The following is a 13,061-nucleotide window of genomic DNA, read 5'->3' as shown; positions in this document are numbered from 1 at the left end:
AAAATATATTCTTAACAAGCAAGTTTTGGACAAGAAAATAAAGCTTATTCTAGGAAAATATGTCTAACTTTTCCTTAAAAGGATATTTCAGCTCATCTTGAGCTTTATTTACCAGTTACAAGGCATGACAATGGTTTGGTTGAATTTCCAGAATAAAAATAAGATTATTTTTCTCATTTCAAGAGTAAGGGCATTTAAACAGCTGCTCAGTTTAAGAAATGTATTTATTGACACTAAAGTTTAATATAATTGCTGTCAAGTTTGACACAATATGCAGTATATGAACAAAGGCAGGAACTAAAAGCACATGGTAAACATGAAATACAGGCCCATTTGAAAAACAGAAACAGCACAACTCATTCACTTTAGGCCATGTCAAACAGAATAATAGATCAGCATCAGTATATCTATACTATGGCAATGCTAAAATCGCATTCAACTGTCAGAATTGATAGGAAAACAACAACTTCATTTTAAAAATTGTCACAAAACTGTCCAAAACAATAACCTGAAAATACAGTTCATGCATGTAAAGCAGTGTACCTTTTATAAAACATATGTTGAGCTCACGTGTAGTCCAATTACATCACCCAGGTAATATTTCATGACCGCACATGTCATATCTTTGTGTGTGAAACTGTAATATGGAATGGAATCTCATATCATATCATTGTTGGCTGGCTTTCCACCACTGAATCAGTCCTGTATGCCCACATGTTACTCAGATTTCTGTTCACTGCTGATGAGGGTTCCCTCCTAGAACTGCAATTGAGATTGGTTGATTAATTGACTAGTTGCGGATAAGGAAATTAAATACAAGGTACACTGATAATTTCTAAAAAAATTTAATGTCAGAAATATACTGCATTTTATAATTTACTCTAAAATATGCATGTTTTCAAGCTGAGTTTAATAAATGGATATTCATTTAATGCTCATTGCTATTTGGCAGCTTAACTGTAGTTTAAAAGCCTTGAAAAATCCTCAAAAACCTAAAATGGGAAAGCTAAACTAAAGAACACAGGAAACATGGAAAATGTTGCAAAAACCTTACAACCTTGAACAAGGAACATAAGACATGAAAACATCAGGGAGGGAACACAGATGATAACACAGGAGAGAATACAGACGATCCGACAAAGAACACACTAAATATACACACACAAAAGGAAACGAGGAATTGGCAGACAGGCACGAAACACAGCTGACACTAATCAGATGAGAAGAGACCAGGAGGAAGCAAAACAGAATACACCGATGCAGGGCAGGGACTATCAAAGTAAAACAGGAATAAACACGAATATCGAACCAGGGACAATACACTGAAGACAAGGGAGGTACAGAGAACACCTAAACACTGGAAATAATTAACAAATAACTAGGAAACTAACTGACACAATGAATATTAATAAACACAAACAACCAAGGAGACTGCGGACCATGACAATCGGTTTATTTAAAACAAAAGTTTAAAAAAATACAAAATGTTGTTTTCTCTAGTAGAAGAAATTAAACACTATCAGAATATTCTTTATAAATAGATAGCATTGTTGTGGATTATAAGGAATAAGCATTAACATATCTACTGTTAAGCTGTAAAAACAAGTAGACATCTAACATGAATATTTTATATGATTATTTTCAAAGATATTAAAGTATATAGTCAGTCTCACCTTACAGATTTTTGTGTCCTAATCGATCCGCTGCATCGTCCATTGGCAAGGTGGTCGGAGTGTGTTCGAAGAATGTGATACCAAAATTAGCTGTAAACACGATATTCTTTGACACATCCATCTATGCCACAATCTTCACGGAAATCTGGACTATGGCTATGTGCAGAATTAATATGACTCAGTAGGGATTTGAGGGTCAGACCCACAAAAACGATGTAGATAACACAGCGCCAAATCATTTTGTTTTACTGGTCTGTGAACTACTTTTCCCATAAAGTCAAGATAACCAGGATTATTCCATTATGGGGTAGGAATGGCTATCCTAATTCAGTGCCTTATAACAGCTGTAGTAAGTAACAGCACCCACACGTCAGTATTTACAGAACATAATCTAACTAAATAGTCAAATATTTAAATATATCTCATTTTATAGGTATAAAAGAGCGAACTAAACCATTTCCATACACAACCCCATACTCCTGAGTTGGTACAGCCCACCTTCCCGCCTCTAGCTCCGTGCCTAAGCGGTTGGATTGCAGGATTTTGGGGTCTGGGTGTAGATGCGATACAGTTGGTACAGTGTGAAGAAATTAAGGCACGCTATGGAAAAACTGGACGAAATAACAATTGCCAACCTGAAAGGTATGTGACTGTTTTGTTTTTTCTATGTTTTGTGTTCTGGTATGTTGCATGTTAAGTCGCTAGCATGGCAGGCTATACCCGGTTGTTAGCTTAGCTTAGCTGTGCGGTTAGCTTAGTTGCATTAGCATTTTTAAATATGCTAGTGCAGAAAGTTATGAAAGAATTCATGTCCAGTTATTAGTTTCAGTGTCTGTGAATTTATTCAACAAGTGTGCAAAGTGCCATAAGTTAATGCCAGTTTTACAGAAATTGTGGGAGTTTCAAATTTCTATTAGTGAAGTTATTTCATTATATACTTTAGCCCAGGAAGCAAAAAAAAAAAAATACATTTATATGTATACATGCATTTAATTGATGTATCACAAATATATTACTTTTACCAGTCAATAGGAGGAAGGTAATTTAGAACCTGTGGAGCAGTGAGGAGGGAGAATAATGGAATAGAGTCATGGTTTTAAATGGTAAATATTAAATTATGTTTCCTATGTATCCTGTCTGTTACCCAAGCAAAGCTGTCAGCTGGCTTGCACATGAGGATGATGCAATGTAGTGATAATTGGAAACTCGTATTGCAGAAGCAAATGTTGGAGAAGACCTGCTCTCATCACTTTCACGAGATGACATCAAAGATCTGTTTCCTGGTCCTGAACATTGCCTCAGGCGTCGGGCTCTATGGCTTGCAGTGCACAAATGTGAAGAAGTAAGTTCTGTCCTATCGCTGTGTGACAAAACTGAGAACACACCAGCTTGTTTTATGCAGTTTCAAATAATTCCACCAATACTCACTTAACAGATAGACAGTAGAATCTTCTTTAGTTTTGATTTAAATCAAGTGGCCTACACATTTATTAAATATACATATTTTTTATTGTTCAACACTTTACTGATATTTTGTTGTACTATCTTTCATATTTAGAGACCTAAAGTTCTTGTGCAATTTTATGTGAAATTAGCCCTATGTACACTATTTTAGAACAAGACTGCTGCTGAAAAAACGCTAACAACTACTGGAGATGGTGACTTCTTCAGAGAGGAACCCAGCACTTACCTCCATCCAAAAACTTTGGATGGAGGTAATGCTACAGTATCTTGATTTGTCTACATTTATGCTTTGCAGATTACATTATTTGCAATGTTTAATGGTGTTGCCCTGTCTTATTTTTCTTTTTTCAAACCAGTGGAACATGCAGCAGCTGTGTTCAGAGCCCTTCCCATGCTTTTCCCTTCCAGCACAGTACCACCTAAGAAGCTGGGCATCTGTAGTGAGGCTTTTTTCCATGTCCTAAAGGTAAGGCTGCAATATTCTATGTGTATATATTGTTGAATTTTGCAGTTACTCATGTTTTCATTTTATATATTTTACTGTGGAGTCAGTCAAATATTCTTAAAGTTCAGATCCCCATAACATGTTGATGTTAATAAAACCTACAAAAAAAGTTGATCTATTTTAAACTGTAATGCAACTCAAAAATTGTGTTTCTTACAGTCTTGTTCTAATACTCCTTTTTTCTGTCATGTAGACTTCAGAAGACCCTGAAGGCTACCTGCGTCAGCGACCCCTGGGTTGTCCAGTTCTGCTTGTCTCTGAAGGCAACTGCATGATAGCTGTTGGAACCACACCGGTGAGCACTTTTGACCGGAAGGATCTTAATGAGGGACTGCTCTATCTGATGGCATATTACTATGCCCTCCACCTCACATATCCAAAGTGCATTTCCACGCTGCTGTCTGTATTGCAAACTGAAATACTCAAAGACTCCATCCATGACCGAGATTCAACCCCCTCTTACAAGAAGGCGCTTGGTGAGTGGAAGTCATTCATTGAGTGAGTCTCCCAGATGACAGACTCCATCTGCCTTGTTTATCAGACTCAGTGTTAGTCAGTGAGGTTGTTTTTTTTTTCTATAGAAAAGTTGTTCAAATGTAAAACACATGTTTGTTTGTGTGGTCGTTAAACTTGTTCTTCTAAAATGTTATGTAATATAGGATTTGAAATAGTGATTGTTTTAAGCTTCAGCAAAATTTATTTTTGATACCAGCCATGAGTGTGTTATACTGTTATTATTCATTTTAAGAGTATCTGGAATATGCACTTCTTATATTGGCCATGTTACACAGTACCCTGCTGAAATGTATAATTTTAGGCATGATTCTCCTGGAACAGACCTCAGTGAGTTACTGACCCATTGCTGTGTCAATAAAAGCGCAAAATCTAAGAGTGCTTTTGCTGTCTTAATTTAAGATGAATTCCCTTATTTTTAGTAGCTTTTTGAAGAGATGGTGTCTTATTCTCAGGAATTTTTGCTGATTATTGTTCTCAGAGTCGAAACATAATTCTTATAGTTAGCTCAATCAAGAAAGAAACAATTCAGTTTTAAGAAAATTTGTCCTATAGTAAGGTGTTTTTTTTAATGTGAAAAATCTAAATTAAGGTGTAGAATCTTAAAGTAAGCAAATAATTCTTGAAAACAGCTTGTTCAAGAAAGCATAATACTCATTTTAGGTGCAGATTTTCTAAATATCAAAGTGTCTTTTACTTATAATAAGTCACATTTTCTTCAAATAAGCATACATTTTAGACAATTTTGTCTAGTTAAAAGGCATATGGCAGTTAGATTAATTTGCTAGTTTTAAGAATTCTAGTCAAGCAAGTTTTGCTTACCCCATTGGCAGATTTTTTTGCTCAAAACAAGAAAAAATTGTCAGATTTAAGAATATTTGGCTTGTTTCAAGTATAGCTGTTTTTGCAGTGTGCAGACAATGATCGCACTTCAGTTTTATTACTGCTGGATCTAAGTGCTGCGTTTGACACTGTGGATCACTGCATTTTATTAGATAGGCTTGAACATTTTATTGGAATTACAGGAAATGTTTTATCATGGCTGAGATCTTACCTGTCTGGGAGGTCTCAGACTGTTAGTTTTAAAAATGATCTCTTTGAGACCTGTGCAGTGAGGCATGGGGTCCGTCAGGGCTCTGTACTTGGACCATTGCTGTTTTCTATGTACCTGCTGCCTCTTGGTGTTCTATTACGTTCTTTTAATGTAACCTTTCATTGTTACGCTGATGACCTGCAGCTTTATGTTCCTTTAACCATTGGAAATTGTGCTGAAGTCTCTAAACTAGAATCTTGTCTATCTGCAATTAAGGGCTGGTTATCGGATAATTTCTTGCTCCTAAATAATGATAAGACAGAGTTGATGGTCATTGGGCCACACAAATTTCAGCACTTGTCCCAAAATTTAATCTTGAGAATTGATGACAGTGTCATAAATTGTAGGGACAAGGTAAAAACCTTGGGCGTGTGGTTTGACATGGTGCTCTCGTTTTAAATCTCATGTAATAGAGATAACAAAGACCGCCTTTTATCATTTGAGGAACATAGCCAGACAAGTTTTGTCAAGCAACACTGCAGAGGTTCTTGTCCATGCATTTGTGTCTTCCCGTATTGATTATTGCAATGCTCTTCTTTCTGGGCTACCAAAGAAAAGTTTTAGAGGTCTACAGATGGTGCAAAATGCAGCTGCTCGCATTTTAACAAGAACTGGGAAATTTGAGCACATTAGCCCTGTTCTGAGATCTCTGCATTGGCTACCTTGTCAGGTTCGAGCAGATTTTAAGGTCCTGCTGCTCACCTACAAGGCTTTAAACGGATTGGCACCTTCATACCTCTCCGACCTTTTACATCTTTACGTTCCATCCCGTGCTCTCCGATCTCAGGACTCTGGCCTTCTAAAGGTTCCTAGAGCCAGAAAAAAGACAATTGGAGAGCGTGCTTTTTCTTTTCGTGCCCCGTTTCTGTGGAACAACCTCCCTCAAGATGTTAGGCAGGCATGCTCCGTGGAGGTTTTTAAAACTAAGCTGAAGACACATTTGTTCACTTTATCTTACAAGTCTTAATTCCTGGCTTTTAGTTTTTAAATTCTTACTGTTTTTAACTTGTGTTGTGTCTTTTACGTGTATTGCTATGTATCGCTTTTTATTATTTATTTATTTTTTATCTCTTTAGTTTTAAACAGTTGTACAGCACTTTGTTTGAAAGTGCTTTATAAATAAAGTTATTATTATTATTATTATTATTATTATTATTAATCAGTTCACAAAATGAAAACATAGCAATAATTGTCACTTAAAATTAGAGCAGCTCAATTACATATAATGTAGTAAGGCACAGTTTTAAAAATATTTAATCATGTATATGAGTTTCTTTTGTTTTTGTCTATTTTTTTTCTATGAAGCACATCAAAGACAAATATTCAAGCCAATCACTGGAACACGTTATGAATTGATTTAGTTTATTTTTGTCAAGAAAATATTGAGTCAAATGCAATGCTTTCTGTTTCTGCTCTCACTCAGGACAGTGATGTTTATCAGTTTCAGTTGTGGCAAGATTTTACTGAACCATAATTGACTGTTTTGTATTGTTGAACTTTTGTTCTCTAATTCATGCTTCTGTGGCTCAGGGCCAGTTGCAGCACTTGCAGGAGTCCCAGTAGATGAGACCAGGCTGGCAATGGTGCAGGTAGGTGTTTCCTTGGAAGCACTGGAAGTAGGTGGTTTTGTCAGCTGGGTTTTCATACAACCCATCAGGACGGCCACGGCAGAAGTCAGCAGCAGGATCCTTAGTTGTGGTAGGGCGTGGTGTAGTGGTAGGTTTTGGACCAAAGCCTGTATCACAGGAAATTGAAAAAAGGTTATATGCAGAAAGTGACCAAACTTTTGTTTTTATTCTTTTGTTTCTTTCTGCTGAGAGTCCTTAATGACCTTCTTTTATTTGCTGACTCAGGGTGTTCTACGGTCTTAGTTTTATTGGACTTGACATCTGCCTTTGTTACGCTGGACCATAATATCCTCCTAATGAGGCTTGAACATACAGTAGGCATAAGGGGTAGTGCCTTTAACTGGTTTAGATCGTATCTATCGGATAGGTCCTACTCCGTCACTGCTTCTTTTCCTCTGTTGCTTCCCTGTGGTGTGCCCCAGGGATCTGTGTTGGGCCCTATGTTGTTTTCATTGTATGTGCTCTATCTTCTCTATCTTCGAGAAGTATAATATCTCCTTTCACTTTTATGCTGACCATATTCAAATTTACTTTCGACTGTCTGATGACATTTCGTCGCCAGTACACTGTCTGCTAGAGTGCTTGAGAGAGGTCCAAGACTGGCTCTCTGATAACTCTTATATTAAATGAGAAGAAAACAGAAACAGTGTAGTTTAATAACCATATTCCCCGGGGCCAATTTGCTGATACTCTTGGACCCCCTAAAACCCCCACCTTACATTTACGAATTCTCAGTGATTTTATCCACTAGATTACGCTGAGATGCTTTATTTCCTGTTTTATCTGTATTGATTGTTTAACTAGCATTTCTCACTTGTTAATTTATTTGTACCCTGTTATCTGTTATGTTTTAACCTTGTTGTGAAGCACTTTGGTGTACCTTTGGTTTTACATCTGCTATATAAATAAAGTTGTGTTGTATTCTATTGTATTTTATAAACGCTGAGTTAGCTGAATTACACCACTTACCCATTGAAATCCTGAGGTGGTTGATGAGAGGATAATCTCCAGCTGAGCAGAAAGATCCACTGAAGTCATCCATATCCATAGTCCACACATGAGCACCTCCCAAATTGTGGGCAGTCAGCCACTGGACCTGCAGGACAGCCAACAAAACTGATTATAATAAAAGTGGGCACAATTCAATAGAACAGAACAAATGCAAGAACTTGTCTTATTTGAGGCATATCAAACCTGTTTACCTTGGAAGAATAGCTGCGCTGGTCATCATAGCCCAACCAGGAACTCCCATAGGTGGCATATGGAACCTCTTGCTCAGAGATCCATCCAAGAGTAGCAGTATTAGTGAAGTCACAGATCTGGTAACCCAGAAACAACACAGGCTTTTGGACTGACATTTTCCTTCTTAAGTGGATTAATGGTAGGTGAAGAGGTTCTTGCATAGGGCTTTTCTACTCTACTTGAGCACTCACAGGGATTTATGAAACATGCATTCATACAAGCACCTTTTCCACACCTAAATGCTTTCTATCTAACATTCACACTTTGATGAACACATTGGAGAGCAACATGGGCTTCAATACCTTGCCTAAGGATACTGGACCAGCCAGGGATCAAAACACAGAGCTTCCAATTAATAGATGACCTCCTCTACTTCCTGAGCTACAGCCACCAATCATGGAGTAATAGGTGACTTACAGCACAAACAAACTTGAGCTTTTTATGAATGTGTTATTGTACCTCATAGAAGGCCCAGAAACCTTCAGTGCGAGTGTAGGGTCCAGCACCTGCGGGCCCATTGGCTGGTGCTCCCAGGCCATTTGCCCCACCGCTAAGACGGAAGGTCCTTCCATAAGTAGGGAAACCTAGCAGCAGCTTTTCAGATGGTGCTCCCAGAGAGACCCAGTGGGCTATAGAGGAGTTCTACAAAACAGGGAGACGAACATTGCATAAAGCTTGTGTTAAACTTGTTATGTTACATTTGATTGGATAACCTTTATCTGAAGAAGAAAGCGAGGACAGATGTAGATGTGATAGTGTGGTTCTTACTATGTTGTAATGAAGTTGTATGCCAGAGTCCACAGCGCTCTCATACAGTGGGCTGTTGTGTCCAGTTACTGGATCCCAGTGACCATGGTAGTCATAGGTCATGATGTTGATAAAGTCAAAGTGTCTGTTGGGTTGGAAATTTTTGTTCAATACATTTGTTCATTTGTGAAAGACACAGACCATATGGGACCTTTGTGGTCACACAATACATGTAAAATTGGGCTCTGTGTCATTTGAAATAAGGAACACTAATAATTAATACTAATGAGTTATTTGCTAATGCTAAAGTTCAGTAATGGTGAAAATTTTTGGGGGGATTCCTTACTTTCCTGAAAATATGTACAAATGCTGAAATCAAGCTTACGGTGCAATCTTGGCGACCTCATATGCTCTATCAACAGTCTGAGGAATTGCAGCAGCATTGGCCGATAGCAGCAGCTGAGTTCTCTTGTTTTCTATGGCATCAGCCTCGAATGCTTTTACAAGCTCCTATAGGGGGAAAGGGCAAAAGCAACGCAGAGCCAGTCAGAGAAAATTCTGATTACAACAGTGAAGAATGATTATTCTCAAAGCAATGCACTGTTATGATAAAGGGTTTTTTGGGTTTTGTGAAGAAAAGGTGTCAGTTGTTACATAAATACAGTAATGTATAAGTAAAGTAATGTATATTGTAAACTGTTAGGAAAAAGAATGGTGACAGAGGCAAAATGAAAGAAAACACGGTAGGGTACATTCATCCTTTCATCAACCACAGGGTACAGAATGTAACACAAGAAACAAGATTTCCAGTGCAGTGTTATTTCAAGGTCAAAGACACACAGGACCTTATTTTCATTTAATATTTGTGAGGTTTAACATATGAGACCATGGAGACACTGAATGGATTGATTATTATTGGCTGCTCTGTTTTACAAGAATTATTTCATTTCATCAACAAAATTTTGCAATGCAGTGATCAACAAAAATTCAACAAAAAGCAACTTTTTGAAATTAACCCAACCAAAAGAATCCAGTGGTAGAGAAAACACTCGATATTCAGCATCCATTCATTTTTTCCTGCTTATTCAGTTCAGGGTCCTGCTGCTACAGGGTGAGAGGCAGGTTACACTCTTCGTAGGTCACCAGTTTTTCACAGGGCTAACACAGAGACACCATTCACACTCATACTCACACCTACTGTCACCGCTAACAGCGCTAATCATCATGCCACAATGTAGTCTAGCTTCAACATTGCATTTAAAATTTGAGGCCAGTGTGAGCTGTGTTTACCGTGACCAATAGAGTGAACTTCTCCTTGTCACCTTCTGGGCTACCATTGTGTCCAGGATATTCCCAGTCCAGGTTTATCCCGTCGAAGTTATGGGCGTGCAGGAAACTGATGGCAGACTTGATAAAGAGTGCACGATTCTCAGAAGTGGAAACCATAGCAATGAATCTGGTGGGATGCAGGGAAATATAAAACATGACATCTCGTCTGCATGAAAGTAATAGAGGTAGATATGAGATCTGAGAACTGGTGACGGTGAAACTCACGGGCTCACTCCATTAACAGTTCCTCCAACAGTCAGCAGAGTCTTCAGTGCAGGGTTGCTGTTAGCAGAGAGCAGGAGACACAAAGACATAACCTTAAATAATTAAGGAACACCTGACTTCCAGTCAGATTGCTGTCATCGTTGTGATCCCAATTATTTCTAAATAATTACAAATATTGTGACAGAATTCAAGGTTACTCATCCTTCTTATTTAAATGTTCTTCTAAAAGCTACTCTGCTGAAAGAAGCTGCGATGGAAACACTGAAACGTGGCTTTTGGCTTAAAAGTGGTTGCAGGCTAATATTAAATTGTGGTTAATACTGGTGCATTGCACGACTGAACTCACACATTCTTCAGGCTGTTAAGGCTCCTGTACAGCTCCTCATCATTCTGCTCAACGGGGCTGATCTGGTTGAAGCTGTTAATGGTGGCCAGAGCATAGATGACATGGGTGCACAGGAAGGGATCGATGTTATCTGGTGTGAATTTGCCAGCACTCGGTCTGTACTGGGCCCAGTTGGTCATATGGCACACCAGCTTATTGGCTGAACCTAAGGGCAGATAGAGCAAAGACTCGTTGGGTTTATTCTGAAACGTTGATCATGGTGGCAAGACTCGGTCAATGAACACAGGTACTTACAAATGTGTATAACACACAGAATGCCCAGAGCTGAAAAAAGGAAACAAGAAAACGTGAAAATCGTCGCTTTTGTTATTACTGTTGTTAGATATGATTGTTAACATTTTAGCTGATGCCCGGTGCTGGTAAATTGATGTGTTTTAAATGCCATGCAGCCATCTGCCTTGTTGTTGAGAAACACCATAAATCCTTAAATCATCGCCTGAGCCGTGATCTCTAGTAAATACACGTAATCTTTATCCAAGATAGAAGGATAGAAAAAATACAGAGTAATTAAAATAACAATAATGATGAACTCAGTATTATAATGACGATGCTCTACCGCTCAATAAATTAACAAGGAAAAATTAATGGAAGAATGAATGAACGTTATTTACCTATAAGGAGTTTTGCCATGTTGTGGTCTGGAGACTCCCCTGGTGTCCTTCTGTAGAACTGAGCTTCTGAGTAATTATAAATCAGTGTCATTAGATAGTTCATCCTACACGAGTCACAAAATCAGAGCTTCAACTACAATTGCTCCTTAATTAGTCAGATGAACATTACCTGAGTGAAATTTTACAGATTGTTAAAACAACACAACAAAAAATCTAAAAACTAACTGAATCCTTAATTTGAGGCTTATGTGTAGTTGCTAGTATGTGCACTACAATGTACAAACAATATTCCCAGTTGCAGCAAAATACTAGCTGTGTACAACACAAATCAGAACCCGACTGAACTCATCGATCTCATTACCTTCCAGCAAGGCACACTGGAGCAGACTTCAGAGCTTGATGGAGTTGGACAGATTTATATCTTACTCATTCATGACTAATAGAAAGTATCAAAGTGCAAGTGATAAAGATTCAGGATGGTGGGACTCTAGGTGACGTGCCTAATAACCCCCCTTCCAGGTAAGACATGGTAAACCCAATCAATAATTTGACTTGGAAATGAGCTATCAGATCAATAGCTGACATTGCAATGATAAGCATAATCAGTACTGTATCTATTAATTAATAACAGCAAATTATCCAGCCATACATTTTCTTCTGGTTAACCACTTCAGGTTTGTCTGGGTGCTGAAACCTTTCCCAGCTGTTAGGTTGAGATCAACTGTAATGATGCAGTGTGTGCAGAATGTTCATTGGCTGTAGATTAAAGTCAGAATGCAAAGCCAAGTATTTAAAAACTCTTATATCCTTATATAATTATATTAATTTAGTACTGGGCACATTTCTAAAAATGTGGGACTGTGTATAAAATGGCTGTAAGTTAATGCAGCACCATTTTAAATCCTTTGAATTAAAGCTGAAAGCTGATTTAATTTAAAACAGAGACCAACAGTGACACAATATACGACCCTGGAAGAATGAACATTTTCAGGGATTTCTATGAAACTTTATATTCACCACAAATAAATCCATCTAAAAATGAAATTAATCATTTTCTTGAAAAACGTAACTCTTCCAAAATGACTAGACAGTCAAGTAATGGCACTGGAGTCCCCACTGACACCAGGTGAACTCCAGGAAGCCCTGATAAGTATGCCCAGTAATAAGGCTCCAGGTCCAGACGGCTTTCCAGCAGAATTCTACAAATAACTCTGGACAATTCTGCCACCAGTATCCCACATGATGTAGCAGGAATTCATGGAAAATGGCAGACTACCAACAAATATGAACTCTGCAAATATTAGTCTCTTGCTAAAACCAGGGAAAGACCCTGTATATCCCTCAAGCTATCGTCCAATATCCCTTATTAATGTAGACCTCAAAATAATCTGCAAAGCCCTCTCAAAGAGACTAGAGGAGATAACCCCCCTCTTAATTCATCCTGACCAAACTGGTTTCATAAAAGGTAGGCACTCATCAACAAACACACGTAGATTACTTAATTTGATAGACTGTTCATGCAGAAAAAACACTGAAACCAAAAAATTTTCTCTAAATGCAGAAAAAGCGTTTGAGAGCGTTAACTGGAAATTTTTATTCGCAACTTGACACAAATTTGGTTTGGA

General features: G+C 37.9%; 2 protein-coding genes and 1 long non-coding RNA gene across 7 annotated transcripts; 1 reads left to right on the top strand and 2 right to left on the bottom strand.

The window, feature by feature from the left end:
• Positions 1–206: 206 nt before the first annotated feature.
• On the bottom strand, positions 207–1,813 carry LOC145428762 (uncharacterized). Its single transcript, XR_013909087.1, has 2 exons — positions 1,674–1,813; positions 207–762 (listed from the first exon to the last, which is right to left on the bottom strand). It is a non-coding gene; the product is annotated as an uncharacterized LOC145428762 (long non-coding RNA).
• A 332-nt stretch (positions 1,814–2,145) lies between these two features.
• On the top strand, positions 2,146–4,531 carry LOC113018135 (uncharacterized). Of its 4 annotated transcripts, XM_026161195.2 has the most exons (6): positions 2,185–2,315; positions 2,699–2,776; positions 2,891–3,015; positions 3,289–3,388; positions 3,494–3,603; positions 3,836–4,531. In XM_026161195.2, exons 2-6 carry the CDS (start codon positions 2,764–2,766, stop codon positions 4,142–4,144), a joined length of 657 nt encoding a protein of 218 aa, XP_026016980.2. In that variant the 5' UTR covers positions 2,185–2,315; positions 2,699–2,763; the 3' UTR covers positions 4,145–4,531. The 4 variants fall into 4 exon arrangements, 2 of the variants coding, with proteins under 2 accessions (XP_026016979.2, XP_026016980.2); XM_026161194.2 differs by lacking the exon at positions 2,699–2,776 and having other exon boundaries at positions 2,183–2,315; XR_013909085.1 differs by lacking the exons at positions 2,699–2,776; positions 3,289–3,388 and having other exon boundaries at positions 2,146–2,315.
• A 2,058-nt stretch (positions 4,532–6,589) lies between these two features.
• LOC113023085 (acidic mammalian chitinase-like) lies at positions 6,590–11,853 on the bottom strand. 2 transcript variants are annotated; one of them, XM_080301485.1, is made up of 12 exons: positions 11,798–11,853; positions 11,437–11,502; positions 11,060–11,089; positions 10,766–10,970; positions 10,420–10,476; positions 10,156–10,321; positions 9,251–9,375; positions 8,887–9,010; positions 8,578–8,760; positions 8,079–8,195; positions 7,846–7,972; positions 6,590–6,983 (listed from the first exon to the last, which is right to left on the bottom strand). In XM_080301485.1, exons 2-12 carry the CDS (start codon positions 11,453–11,455, stop codon positions 6,775–6,777), a joined length of 1,362 nt encoding a protein of 453 aa, XP_080157611.1. In that variant the 5' UTR covers positions 11,456–11,502; positions 11,798–11,853; the 3' UTR covers positions 6,590–6,774. The 2 variants fall into 2 exon arrangements, with proteins under 2 accessions (XP_080157611.1, XP_026024961.2); XM_026169176.2 differs by lacking the exon at positions 11,798–11,853 and having other exon boundaries at positions 11,437–11,539.
• Between the last annotated feature and the right edge of the window lie 1,208 nt (positions 11,854–13,061).

Source organism: Astatotilapia calliptera, chromosome 5, assembly GCF_964374335.1.
Source record: "Astatotilapia calliptera chromosome 5, fAstCal68.1, whole genome shotgun sequence".
NCBI classification, from domain to species: domain Eukaryota; kingdom Metazoa; phylum Chordata; class Actinopteri; order Cichliformes; family Cichlidae; genus Astatotilapia; species Astatotilapia calliptera.
Note: the sequence above shows the minus strand (reverse complement) of the source record. Positions and strands in the feature narration are given on the sequence as shown.

Excerpts from the sequence above, each read along its gene's own strand:
- LOC113018135 (XM_026161194.2), top strand. The coding sequence starts at position 2,234 with ATGCGATACAGTTGGTACAGTGTGAAGAAATTAAGGCACGCTATGGAA. Across the intron at positions 3,016-3,288 it reads CAGTGCACAAATGTGAAGAA|AACAAGACTGCTGCTGAAAA; the intron begins GTAAGTTCTGTC and ends ACACTATTTTAG. Across the intron at positions 3,604-3,835 it reads CTTTTTTCCATGTCCTAAAG|ACTTCAGAAGACCCTGAAGG; the intron begins GTAAGGCTGCAA and ends TCTGTCATGTAG.
- LOC113023085 (XM_026169176.2), bottom strand. The coding sequence starts at position 11,539 with ATGAACTATCTAATGACACTGATTTATAATTACTCAGAAGCTCAGTTC. Across the intron at positions 11,090-11,436 it reads CATGGCAAAACTCCTTATAG|CTCTGGGCATTCTGTGTGTT; the intron begins GTAAATAACGTT and ends TCCTTTTTTCAG. Across the intron at positions 10,322-10,419 it reads ACTGTTAATGGAGTGAGCCC|ATTCATTGCTATGGTTTCCA; the intron begins GTGAGTTTCACC and ends GCATCCCACCAG.